The sequence below is a fragment of the Ylistrum balloti genome, unplaced genomic scaffold, assembly GCF_031769215.1.
Source record: "Ylistrum balloti isolate Yb309-2 unplaced genomic scaffold, AGI_CSIRO_Ybal_v1 Utg371196, whole genome shotgun sequence".
NCBI classification, from domain to species: Eukaryota; Metazoa; Mollusca; class Bivalvia; order Pectinida; family Pectinidae; genus Ylistrum; species Ylistrum balloti.
Genome location: NW_026782651.1, coordinates 901,090 through 915,945, shown reverse-complemented (window position 1 = coordinate 915,945; position 14,856 = coordinate 901,090). Strand labels below are relative to the sequence as shown.

At 34.8% G+C, this 14,856-nt stretch overlaps 1 protein-coding gene across 1 annotated transcript in view; it reads right to left on the bottom strand.

Annotated features, from left to right (window-relative positions):
- LOC132561383 (inactive tyrosine-protein kinase transmembrane receptor ROR1-like) overlaps window positions 1-14,466 on the bottom strand; it is a 29,420-nt gene extending 14,954 nt beyond the window's left edge. Inside the window, 5 exon segments of the mRNA XM_060226107.1 lie at window positions 518-553; window positions 1,971-2,055; window positions 3,942-4,048; window positions 10,340-10,526; window positions 14,457-14,466. Of these exon segments, the coding sequence (XP_060082090.1) occupies window positions 518-553; window positions 1,971-2,055; window positions 3,942-4,048; window positions 10,340-10,526; window positions 14,457-14,466 (425 nt within the window).
- Between the last annotated feature and the right edge of the window lie 390 nt (window positions 14,467-14,856).

The following is a 14,856-nucleotide window of genomic DNA, read 5'->3' as shown; positions in this document are numbered from 1 at the left end:
AAACAAAACACAAAATTTTACTGAAAATAATTGTTCCAGTTACTTCAGAAAATTCTAAATCTTGAAAGTAGAAAATACTTCAGGAAAAGAAATGGCAGAAATTTGATAGCTAGGAATGAAAAAGGCAGAAACTCCCAACAGAGAAGTGAGACAAGACTAAACTGGTTGGCGAGGATGTGAATACAAGCTAAAAAGGCTGTCTGGAATTCAATATAGAATTACCCAGGATACAAAAATCATACTCTCCATGTCAACGTTAAATACTGTAAAATGTCACTACAGTTCTTGGCAATTTTTCCTCAAATTTTTCCTTCTTTTTTTTCCAAACTCATAGGAAGAAATTCACCATTAAAACACCACTGATGGACATAGTATTTCATTACCATTATCATTTATTAATTCTTTTCCCTAATGAAAATATCAATTAAAAAAATTTTGATTTGAATATCACAGTATTTTTTGGTAGCGTTTTAACATGTGGAGTAGGAATCTACCTGGGACATTCCTCCATACTTACTTGTTATAAATGTCTGGGTCATATTTTCCATAGAAGCTTGCAAAGAGACAGGTACACCAAGCTCACACATTTGTTTTAATATATTTTCTTCAATTTCAAATTCAATTCCACATCATATTTACTTCCCACTTATATTCAAAAGAGATGTAATTAAAAGATTTTTATATGAAAACTTACACCAAAAAAAACCAACAGAATTGTTAGGAAAATTAATCAGATTCTCACTGACACAGTTATTTTGGACAAAAGTCCAAGGGCTAGTCCTCGAGGTCAGGGTCAGTGATGAAAAGTATTTTTTTATAATATTATGACCTGATTTCTTTGTCTGATTGAAACCTGATATTTAGTGCCAAAGTTGCTAAATCTGTTTTAATACATAAAACAAACACACACTCCCAACAGTATATAATATCCTTGCAACTGTTCACATTAATTGGAAGAAATGAGAGAACACAGGCAAGGGACACTCCCCCTCTTGCTAGTCACCGATCTATGTTTCCAGTGAGAAGTGACATATGCGACATTTTAACCAATCAAATGTAATATTACAGCCAGATTAGTCTGCCTGCGACCTTTGGAGTGTCATCTCTAGATGGCAGCACCGTTGGCCATTAATTTGCCGAGTGACAGGGCTTTGTCTATCAAGACCTCAGCCATTGTTCCACCAGGGTAGGATTTCTCATCTCTACTCATCTTGAATTTCAAGGCAATCAGTAACACAAAGAAATCGTGTGGCTCGAAGCAAGGGGAACAAGCCATCTGATACGACTGACTGAAAACATGTACAGTTTGAATGTTTCAACAAAGATTACACGTATAAACTAATGTCCCCTGTTGACAATCCTTGATAAAACACATACACAGAATTTCCACACTGGTCAAACACAAAGCTCAATAAAGCACCAAAGTATATATTGTTATCAGCAATATCTTTGTGTGTAGCTTGATCAATAAAGTTTTTCATGAATTGCCTGAATTCTGATGAGTCTAAAGGTTTCATTTTTTCCAATTTAATAAAACCTGAAAATACATTTCGAGTCATTTAGAAAAATATGTTTCATATTGTTGTGAATATAACAATAACAGTGGTTTTGTATATGTGAGTCAGTAAATTTTAGTGTCTGTGGTGCAATATATGTTTGACTTATTAATGGTTCTATAATATTTCAAACAAACATTCAAATATATACCAATATGCCATCATCATTCCTCATCAACAGCCCTATCATTGATGAAATATTAACCTTTTGACCTTTGATGTCCTTCAGCTATTTCTTAAATTATTCTAACAAGGGCTATCTTGACCAATAGACCTTTTAACCATTGACCTCATTCAACTGTTTCTTATACTGTTCTAACAAACGCCACAATGACCTCTTGACCTTCACCTTTGCGAAACTCTTCCAAACAGTGACCTACATTTTGAACTCTGACCTAATTAGCATTCCCTTACCTGTCAGTGTTGTCACTGATGTCAGGAGGGTTAGATCTACCTCCATCTCGCCCTCCAGAACCCTTGTCTTTGGTTGGCGGGTAACCTATCAATGTAAGGAAAATACATAGAGATTAAATTCTACCAAATCAGTAAACAGAAATCTTATATCTAATACTGTTATATCTTGTACCTACCAAGCAAAAACAATCTCTACTGCAAAGTTAGGAGGTGGACCAGGCTTACTACAGAGAAATCATATAGTATAGCACCTCTAACATTTCTACAGAAACTTCAATGGATGTCAGTGGGCTTATTATCAGACACAGACTTATTACTGGATATATAAGACATAATAACACAAGAGGCCTAGCGACCTTGACAGTCACCTGAGATAAACAATATTGAATATAAAGGTTAAAGGGTAAGTAGCTTTCGAGTGTCCTGAAAAAGACATTGTGACATTGATGATAGTAAGCCAGTGTCAATACATGCATACCATCAAAACTGTCATCCTATACTGATAATTCTGACAAAGTTATTTCCAGAGGGAAATAAACAACATTATGCTCAAAAATGCTATTTTTTTTATTAAAATTACTGTAAAGTTAGCCTCCTCCCAAGGAAGAAATGTTAGCCCCATTTCACTAATTAATAAAGCACCTTAAGACACTTTCCTCCATGAAGAGCATATATGATTGTTGAGAAGACGATTTTAGAAATCTGAGCCAATTTGCCCCCTTTTTGGCCCCCTCCCCATCATTCCCTCTCCCCACTGGGAAATATGAGACCTGGGGCTACCAATGTCACAATTTTGGTAAAGCATCTTATGATGCTTCCATCCATGAAGATCATTTGACTCTACTATATCTGGGCGTTGAGAAGAAGATTTTAGAAATCTGAGCCAATTTGCCCCCTTTTTGGCCCCCTCCCCATCATTCCCTCTCCCCACTGGTAAATGTGAGACCTGGGGCTACCAATGTCACAATTTTGGTAAAGCATCTTATGATGCTTCCATCCATGAAGATCATTTGACTCTACTATATCTGGGCGTTGAGAAGAAGATTTTAGAAATCTGAGCCAATTTGCCCCCTTTTTGGCCCCCTCCCCATCATTCCCTCTCCCCACTGGTAAATGTGAGACCTGGGGCTACCAATGTCACAATTTTGGTAAAGCATCTTATGATGCTTTCATCCATGAAGATCATTTGACTCTACTATATCTGGGCGTTGAGAAGAAGATTTTAGAAATCTGAGCCAATTTGCCCCCTTTTTGGCCCCCTCCCCATCATTCCCTCTCCCCACTGGTAAATGTGAGACCTGGGGCTACCAATGTCACAATTTTGGTAAAGCATCTTATGATGCTTCCATCCATGAAGATCATTTGACTCTACTATATCTGGGCGTTGAGAAGAAGATTTTAGAAATCTGAGCCAATTTGCCCCCTTTTTGGCCCCCTCCCCATCATTCCCTCTCCCCACTGGTAAATGTGAGACCTGGGGCTACCAATGTCACAATTTTGGTAAAGCATCTTATGATGCTTCCATCCATGAAGATCATTTGACTCTACTATATCTGGGCGTTGAGAAGAAGATTTTTGAAAATTGAGTCAATGTGGCCCTTTTTGCCCACCCTTAGGCCCCTGTTGGGTGGGGACCATATAATTCACTATTTTGGTTCATCTCTGGCCAGGGAATAGTTCTGCAAAAATTTCAATGAAATTGGTCCAGGAATTTTTGAGAAGTCGAAAATGAGACTTTGTCTCTGGCGACCTAATAAATAGATCGTAAACTTGTGAAAACAAGTCAGAAAACTATAATCAGGTTTCATCTTAGTCAGTGAGTAATCCAACTTATAGTGATGGTAGATAATAACACTATATAATTATACTGAAATACAGGCAGAATTTGTCCCTCTGATAGTCATGTCAAACAGATTCAGTTCCTCTCATGGAGATATTTACCCTGATAATGAGCAAAATTGTCAGACCTACCTTCCTTGACTTCTAAGAAACCTGTTGTGTTGACCTGTCCAGCCTTGTTGACCGCTCGACACATGTACCAGCCACTGTCGTATGGCTCCAGTTTCTCAATCTTCAGCCTAATAAAACATGTAAATCAGCTGGTAAACATTTAGGATATAAAATTTAGAGCTGTAATCCGTGATAATTAATTATACTTCCTACAGAAGTTTTTATATCATTTCATTACCAAAGCAAGCATACGGCAACCATTTATTTCTCGAAAATGGTACCATTCTGTTTACTTTTCTTTAAATCCTATAAAACCTATTTTCAACTCCATTGGGAAATATCTCAATTTCAACTAAACAGAACCCTCTACTGTGTTGCCATGGTAACAGATTTAGAGACAGCTACATATACATAAGATTATTAATGAAACTCTATGTTTAGCTACATCATCTGACCAAGGTTGTATAACAAGAGGCCTAAAGGGACAACTAATTTCTGTAATAATTTCCCTTACGTCTCTTGACATTGTAGTCAAACAGATGTAAGATTCGCTATTCATAAAAATATGATTTCACAGTGCAGAAAACCCCAATTTATCTGTTGTTCTTTGCATACAGTAACCATAAGGTATAATAAGGAACAAAGAGATTTCACTCTGTATATGACAGGTAATGCCATATATGACTGACAAATTGTTTTGGGAAATGTTTTGTTCAATGACAGAAGTGATAAATGATTTCTGATATCAAGAATCTACAGTTGCTTCTCATCTGATCATATATATATACTACCAGGTATATCCATTCATTTCTACAGTAAGTTTCTAAAGAGTTTTTCTATTTTCCCTGTTGGACCCCATCCCTATTGCCTGACAGGGCCAAGACCTTACATCTATGCAAACTTGTGTTCCCTACACGTTCACCTTTCCCAAAGGATGCTTCTGAATAAATTTGGTCAAAATCTGTTCAGTCCTTCATGACTAGTAGCCATCTTTGGCAAAAAGTTGATGAAGCCATATCCCAAGTTCAACACTACTCTAGAATATATAGACTCAAACCTGAATACTATTTTATCTGAAATTATGGCTTATATATAGGGAAATAGAGTCGTTTCTGAAATGAAACATACATAAAATTGTTTAATTTTTAACATTTGCTATTGAAGAAAAATCCAAAATCTGATATCTTTATAAAGCTGTGGGTTGATGTTGTGTATTCTATTTCAAAAGTTTGAAAAAAAAACATTTCAGTTTAGTTAGAGAAAGAAATCAGAGTGTATGGATTGCAAAGTTTCTGATATATAGACCAATGCGTTCAGATACAAGAGGTTCTGACACAGAGTAAATGTTCAATTTGCTAGAATTATAAACAAACACCTATGCATTTGTAACAAACTAGAGAGGTTCTATATTACAGGACTGATCAGAAAATCATTAAACAAAATAATCTTCTTCAAACAAAACCTCATTTAAAACGATCTAAACAAGTTTTGTACTACTTTGGCAGCCAATACACCAGAAATTTAGTCATTAAATCAACCCATTTATAACAGACAGTGAAAAATCAATGCAATGTAAAATATATTTGATTTGCTTTCGACAACTTTTCGTTCCAATCTGTTAGTTGTCAGAGTAATATATTGCCGGCAATCGCAGATCTTGGCTTTATCGCACAAAAAATGGAGAAAATGACACTATAAGCCCTGACCATAAATAAACGTGTTATCATGATAATTCAGTTTGATGTGATTCAACATCATTATATAAAATCTAACCTCGCCAAAACAGGGACAGCAAAACTTCTCATTTATATCAGGTCAGGTGACAGGAAATGGAATTATTTTGAGCGGGCAGAATATCATGATCATCAATCGACTTGGCATTGTGGCTGTAATCAGTCAGAGTTTTTATTGTGTGTGAGAAACATTTGTTGTTGTTTGTTTACAGTGATAAGTATAAAAAATATAAGACAGGTTTAAGTCAGTTGGCTCTTTTATGTTAAGAAGAGTTGTCTCATCGACCTTGACCTGTATTATCAATCAAGATGAAGGTCAAATTCAATTAATCCTTGCATATCTGGAAATTTTAAGCCTTCTTAGCTACACAAGATATTAATCTTTAGATAAGGAATTTACTGGGTCTCCCTCTGAATGAGATTACAGCAGTTTTCCTTCAAGAAATAAGAGTGAGGCTGTGTGGGTTTTTATTCTTTTATTTTTAAGCTCATGAACGGATGGCATGTCAAACTTTTTAGATTTGACTGTTAATCAGACATTTAACACATAAAATTGTGTTAAGTCTCTTACACTAAACACTGGACATAAATCACCTTTTTTGTTTTTCTATCATTATGATTAATTAAGGTGTCTGATCAGTATAAATACTATAATGAAGTGTTGATAAAAGTATCCTAGGTCTGAAAAAGCAGTTTAGATAATTCACAATTTACATGGGTTTTTTTTATCTCATTTGTCAATCTTTTACAAAAAAAAAAAAAAAAACATAAATAATCAATACCATTCCTGAATGAGTCTACAAAGGCCATGCTTGTGATGGGCAATTCCAACACATCAGTTGTTTCATTTGCTCTTTCAAAACTAAAAAGACATCAATTTTCTTTTTTCAAGTCTGAAATCTTCATGTTTGTGGCAATAAATTTTTGTCCTGAACCAAAATATCTTTTCCATAATATCATAACCACTCAGAAAAAACACAGGGAGGAGTCATCCAAATGTCACACACATTTTACACAAATTTTCTAAATGGCTGTAATTATATATGAAAAGCCATTTACATATAAACTCATAGACCTAAAGAAAGGGTTTCCTGTCAATGTATCATCATCCTAGAACCCCACAATCTGTCATAATGTCATTTTAATGACCTTAAAGATCAGACCTCCATCAATAGATGATCTCTATTTTAATTATGAAATTAGATCAATTATTCTTTTGTGCTTCATTTAGCTGCAAGTTGATTTTGAAATGTATCAATATTCTAAAAGAGAACAATTTGTCATAATTTGGTTTTAAATGACTTTCACACATTAAAAAAAATAAGACCTCAACACACAAAAAAAAAGAAAATTTCTCAAAAATAATTTGAAAGCTAAGTCTTTAAATCACAATCTTCAGAAATTAAAAATAAAAAGATTTCATGCCCGAGTCCCATAAAGTAATTGACCCTAACCAAACTCCGGTGACGAAATGGCCATAAGTCTCAGAGTTGTCAACCCCTGAGGGAGCTGGGGACTACCAGGGTTCGCTGGGAATAATGGAGAACCTTGTTCGTGCTTGACATCCCAAAATCTAAATCTTTTATTTTCTCACTTTTCTCTAAGATCGCTGTCTCCAATTTTTTTTTCTATGGGGGTAAATTCAGTTTTCAATTACCGATATGGCACCATTCTATCATTCGCCTGTTACAAGTGATCTGCCCTATCTGCCACCAGATGGCATCTTGTTAGTTCTAGTCATACAACCCATGGTCCATCTCGTCAAGGACGATCCCACACCACACTTTAACAGTAAAGCAAATAGTGTAATCGTCCTACTGTATGACTATTAACTTGTTTTTTTCACCACAGCTTGGTATCAAATTTACATAAAATGAAAAAAGTAACACAGTGTGCCCTATTTTAAGCTAACACTCTTCGGATGACAAAATTTGGTTACTTTATAGAGAGTTCTGGATTAATACATTCTTCTTAAAATTGCCAATAAAAATGGCCTTATTTATTGCCATGTTTGTTAATCCATTTGTCTTTCAGTGATAAGCTGCCCACAATTTTTGATAATGTTCAATTGCTTATTTCTTAAATCATAACAAAGAGAACCCACAGTGACTTAAATGTTATTTAAACAAAATAATTAATTCTTTATTTCTCCAAATATGAAATCTTTATGTATATTTAACAGACAAAAGCCACAAATATGTGTAACCATGGTAACATACTAGCCGCTGGGCTAGAGAGAACTTCTCTTTAGCTCAATCAGTCGAGCATCAGACTGGTATGCCAGACATCCCGGGTTCAAATCCTATCGAAGGCATTGAAACAAATAATGACCTATGTTACATATGTATATAATGACCTTTGTTACATATGTATATAATGACCTATGTTACATATGTATATAAAGACCTATGTTACATATGTATATAATCAATCAGAAATGGAACATAAGTGCACCATATCCAGTAACTCCACAAAAAGTTGCTACATGAAACAAAACGGATGGACCACATCTTTTGGTCGATCAGTGATTGATCTTTTAATTTTCATCAGAATCGTTGTTTCTCGATACCTTTCTCTAGATTGGTGTCACAGAGAAAGCACCAGACTGCCAAAGTTACCAAAGTACTCTTTCAATTAACAACACATGTTTCGGGTTCTCAATCAAAAGCCAATCAGGCATCTCTTTCGCTTGTTACTTGTGAATTAATTTTGGAGAAGTACAACAACTAATTACAGTGGCTTAGGTACAATTTCAGTAATTTTACTTGCCTGAGATAATTGGTTTCTCCATAATTGCATTTATTGTAAGGTATGAGGCTGTGTTAAGTGTATACCTGCAGTCACCATTACATGAACTTTGGATTTATATGGAGTTTATTACTGTATAAACTACAGTCAAACTTGGATTTATATGGAGGTTATTACTGTATAAACTACAGTCAAACTTGGTTTGATTCGAGTCTTAACAAGAAAATGTCATACATAATATTATGCTGTTAATAAAGCCATGTCTAGCATGAAGAGCTCCTGTATTACTGCTGTTCTGTGTTGTTTGGTAATAAGCCTAACCCTTGTGAAGAGCTCCTGTATTACTGCTGTTCTGTGTTGTTTGGTAATAAGCCTTACCCTTGACTTTTTATGTGTTTTGGTCTCTATGGCTTATTTTGAGTATATATGGTGGTAATGATATTGATACAGATAAAACCCCTGATATGTCGATAAAGAAATCAGAGTATCCAGCATGGTATAACCCTTTAATTTTCATTAACTTCATTTTGCTTCTTCAATAAGCCTATTGGGTCAACATTTTCATGCAATTTTAATTTTTGAGGGTGAAAATTTTCTGATAATTTAACTGAACAGAAATAAGTAAGGTTAGACATTACCAGACATGGCCTTATTGTTAGATAAATATGGTTAGACATTACCAGACATGGCCTTACTGTTGGATAAATATGGTAAGACATTACCAGACATGGCCTTATTGTTGGATAAATATGGTTAGACATTACCAGACATGGCCTTATTGTTGGATAAATATGGTAAGACATTACCAGACATGGCCTTATTGTTGGATAAATATGGTCAGACATTTCCAGACATGGCCTTCTTGTTGGATAAATATGGTCAGACATTACCAGACATGGCCTTATTGTTGGATAAATATGGTAAGACATTACCAGACATGGCCTTATTGTTGGATAAATATGGTTAGACATTACCAGACATGGCCTTATTGTTGGATAAATATGGTAAGACATTACCAGACATGGCCTTATTGTTGGATAAATATGGTAAGACATTACCAGACATGGCCTTATTGTTGGATAAATATGGTAAGACATTACCAGACATGGCCTTACTGTTGGATAAATATGGTCAGACATTACCAGACATGGCCTTATTGTTGGATAAATATGGTCAGACATTTCCAGACATGGCCTTCTTGTTGGATAAATATGGTAAGACATTACCAGACATGGCCTTATTGTTAGATAAATATGGTAAGACATTACCAGACATGGCCATACTGTTGGATAAATATGGTAAGACATTACCAGACATGGCCTTATTGTTGGATAAATATGGTTAGACATTACCAGACATGGCCTTATTGTTGGATAAATATGGTTAAACATTATCAGACATGGCCTTATTGTTGGATAAATACGGTATCTGGGAATACATGCCACCATATAGTGATTAATTATAGATAACAGTACTTTTTAATGTTATCTATATTGATGTTGTGTTCATAATCAATAGTTTATCAACAAAATTCATCAAATATTAACTCATATATACGTCTTTATTATCTCCAATAAGCCCATGCTTAGCATGACGCTCAATGTTTCAAATATTTATCAATTATGGACGTTAGATGAGGTCAATGTGGTGTCATATCAACCTGGTAGAAAAATACTGACCTCGAGAAACAGGATACACTAAAACAATCAACTTTCATTTATTTGTTTTCGATGTGTGAAATTCTTTTGACTTAATGGGCTCTCTGTTTCATGATTGATATATAAATGCTAACATCTATACTTGACACACTTAAAGTCCCCATTTAGCTTTATCAATCAGAAACACACTACAGATCCTAAATTTGTAATTCCATCAAAACCATAGTAACCACTTTTCCCAGATGATGATCTAAACCTTTCTAGGTTTGCATGTACTTACCGTGATCCCCATGGAGTTTGCCTAACACTGATACGACCTTCATTCTCTCCGATGGGAACTGTATCCTTAAACCACTTGTAGCGAGGTAGCGGATTTCCTGATATCTCACATCTGATACGAACACTATCCGTTTGGTACTTGCTTATGTTTTTCATCGCATAATCTAAGTCCAATTTGGCTGGAGTTCCTGATAAAAAAAAGAAAATTGATTTAAAAATATACAATAACTACTCTGAATTCTACAAACACATTAGTAAATGTCTTACCTTACATATCATACCTAAAATCTGTGTCAAAGTTATCTCCCTTTGTGATATATATGCGGTCTTGATATACATGTGGTTTGTGTTTAAGGGTGTATGTAATCTTATTTTCTTGTACATCATTCCTGTGATTATCTTAAAGAGTTATTTCCCTTTAAACCTTTTCCATACCTGTGAATTAATGTGTTATTTCCCTTTATGATTTCATATACATTGTACTTAAATAACAAAAAACTATTAATTTTATCAATCATTTTTAATCTTAAAGGATAAAATCATTTTGAGAATTTGAAGATCCAAAGGCACCATAATCCGTACCAAAAAATTGTAAATTCTCTGTTCTTGAGCTTGACTTTTTCGAATTAATTTAATAAAGGTTTAAAGTATTATCTGTTTGGTTATCTGAATGGTTATACACAAGAGAATTCCTGGAACAACTCCTAACCTAGGACTAGGCCGAGACTTTATTTAATATACATGTTAACTTAAAGCTTAAAAATGTATATTCAATTAGAAGTGATTGCTTTTGTTTTAATGTAAAATAATAGCCATAGCTATTTCATTATAATGTGATTTATTTTCTCAAAATCAAGAGAAAGAATCAAGAATATTATTCCAATTTTTATACAATTTTGTCTCTGCATGAAGAATACTTCAAGTTGTTTTCTAAATCTCAAGAGCTAAAAAATCCTTATCATTTTTCAGAAGATGTCAAGCAAGCACTGTCTCAATCAAAAATGAATTTTTTGCTCTCCACAGCTTTTGCGTAAACTTTCTAGAATCAATTTTTATTCAAAATTTGTCAAATTCAGATTTTTGGCCTGTAGGATGATCAAACACACTAAGTATTCCAGTATCAGAAAAAGATGGTGAAATTCATGACATCTGCATAAATAAATTAATTGCAAAATGTCAAAAAAATTGGTTTTATAATTTAAAGTGACAAAGAATTGGTTAAGCAGATGCTTTTTTATCTCCAGTATCTAAATTCTATGCATTTTGATATCAAATACTAGACAACACCATAATATCTGAAACACATTTTATACTCGAAATCTAAAATTGAATAATGAAATTCATTTGAATGTAACTAGAAAATAAATTTGACACAACACACAGTAAATGAATTTAAACACTACACAATTTTTTTCCCACAATTGAAGTTGGAATCTCTTCTACAATTATCGAAATATTTTTTGCCTGATTGTGCGAACAAAAAACAAAAATCCTAATTACCAATCGGAGAAACAACGCTTATCATGCACAAAGTAAATGATCTTCATTACGGAGGTTTCTAAAGTACCTGTTTCTCTTCACCATTAATGTACCTATGTCAGGCAAACTTCAAACTAAATCACCCATTGATGTGTTAGTTTGTAACCAGCATTCGGATGTATGCAAAACTTCGGATCAAGATGATCGAGACATTGCACTGTATTAAAGGCTTGTGTTAGTCTCGTAACAGGAAAATCAGAACTTTTATCTTGAATGACTGATGAGCATGTTTTTTGACGTTTTGAATTTATTTCATCTTCTGTATTAAGAAATAAAATTTTATATTTCCATTATCAGACAAAACTATACTAGTAGTATCAGAAATGACAACAAAACCTGTACACTTAATTCCTTACTCACACTGTTCTAGAAAATAATGGATGCAATGAAATTTGAAAATCTATGAAATCCTAAATATATTGATCATTCAAATATTTTCCTAAAAGCAAATTCTTTGAAATTTAATTTTTCTGTATAAAAATGAAATAATTTTATTTCACTAAATTTTCTTAAAGCCATGAAATAGCAATTTCCCAAATATAAAAAAAATTCAAAGTCAAATATGAAGAATTGGTAGGCTGAAAATATATAGATTAAAGCTTAGTAGGAAGAAAGTTTGCTCAAATCGAATTTTACTGACACAGCTGTGCTGACACAAATGGTTAAAACTATTTTTTTTAGATAAAAAAATTCAAACACACTGAAATTGAGAAGATAAGAAAGTTTTTAACTGGTATCATGCAAAAGAAGAAAATCCTATCCAGTATACTCACAGGCAGTTGTAGAGAATTAGAAATCCAGAAATGATTGCAAAACAGAAAGAAACACAGAAATGAAGGAAAGCAGATACACATCAATATACTGATATTATTAATGGCAATAATGTTTGAAATTTTTGAAAACATGAATGTCCATGCTTTTATATTTGTTTGTTTGGTTTATAAGCTCTGTGAACAGCAAGGGTCACTTTGGGGTAGGCTCTCCTTGAAACAGCTGGTGGTATCTTCACTGAACAACATACTGGAGGCCTGTCACATGCCATCAAGAGAATCTAAATGGAGTAAAATATCTTCCCCTTGGACAAAACCACAACAGCATGTACCATTTCTTGGAAACTCACTTCAGATCTTCACCTGACAAACACACCCCACAACAGGTAGGGAACTTGGAACTACACACTTCAGATCTTCACCTGACAAACACACCCCACAACAGGTAGGGAACTTGGAACTACACACTTCAGATCTTCACCTGACAAACACACCCCACAACAGGTAGAGAACTTGGAACTACACACTTGAGATCTTCACCTGACAAACACACCCCACAACAGGTAGAGAACTTGGAACTACACACTTGAGATCTTCACCTGACAAACACACCCCACAACAGGTAGGGAACTTGGAACTACACACTTCAGATCTTCACCTGACAAACACACCCCACAACAGGTAGGGAACTTGGAACTACACACTTCAGATCTTCACCTGACAAACACACCCCACAACAGGTAGGGAACTTGGAACTACACACTTCAGATCTTCACCTGACAAACACACCCCACAACAGGTAGGGAACTTGGAACTACACACTTCAGATCTTCACCTGACAAACACACCCCACAACAGGTAGGGAACTTGGAACTACACACTTCAGATCTTCACCTGACAAACACACCCCACAACAGGTAGGGAACTTGGAACTACACACTTCAGATCTTCACCTGACAAACACACCCCACAACAGGTAGGGAACTTGGAACTACACACTTCAGATCTTCACCTGACAAACACACCCCACAACAGGTAGGGAACTTGGAACTACACACAAACACACCCCACAACAGGTAGGGAACTTGGAACTACACACTTCAGATCTTCACCTGACAAACACACCCCACAACAGGTAGAGAACTTGGAACTACACACTTGAGATCTTCACCTGACAAACACACCCCACAACAGGTAGAGAACTTGGAACTACACACTTGAGATCTTCACCTCAGGTTGCTGTGGTCATTGCTCTACTGACTTTGATTTTAATAAGGAACAAGATTCACAGAGAAGACAATAAAATGTTTTTTATAACTATGTCATTATATTGCTGACAACAAGTCCATGTCTGTTAATAAGCCCACCCAAGTATAAAGCTGTTCAGTAGAATTACAAACCAATGCACTATAACTGTCATGTAATAATTTCAGCCTTGACTGGTAAAGATATTACGCTCTGGTGTTGTAACTTTCAGTTGTGAAGATATCATAATCAATATCATACACATATCACAGTTATAGATTTCAAACTTGCAGAAAGAAAACAAAACAGTGCATTTTTCTGTGTTTTTAACATTATTTATTGATAATACGTAAATGTTCCTTTTGATTAACGCCCTCTGGCAGATTTTTGGTGTTGGTTTATGTACATTATCGTCATAACTTAACGTTTCCAATGCTAGATATTGTACAATTTTGGCATTGAATCATGTCTTTTAACCAGAAGCGGAAAGATTAAATCATGTAAAGTTGACAAAGTTGAGAATTGATAAGACTTCCCTGCCACCACGCCCCACCCCAAGTCTACCTCCATCCATGCCCCATTCCTGCACACTCAACACATGTAATACGGCTCATTAGATAATTTCACTTGAAAAAGTGGTTCTAAATATAGGTATGAAAAAACATAAATAACAAGTTATCACATTTATGATTGACCCCCACCCCAAAGTAATTTTGTGGGAAAAAAACACCATTTCCTATGAATCAAACACGATATCCTACTTCCATCATGCTGACAGGTGTCTTAGGAAATCGGGCTAAAATTCTCCAAACGCTTTAAATGTAATTAATCATTAAATACACACGTCAGAAGCTGAAGCGATATGGTGAATGCATTCTGTCTCAATAAGCCAACAGCATAAATCTTGCATATATTAGCAGAAGACCTGGGAATGTCTGCACTTTTTCTGAGTGGGATTGATTTA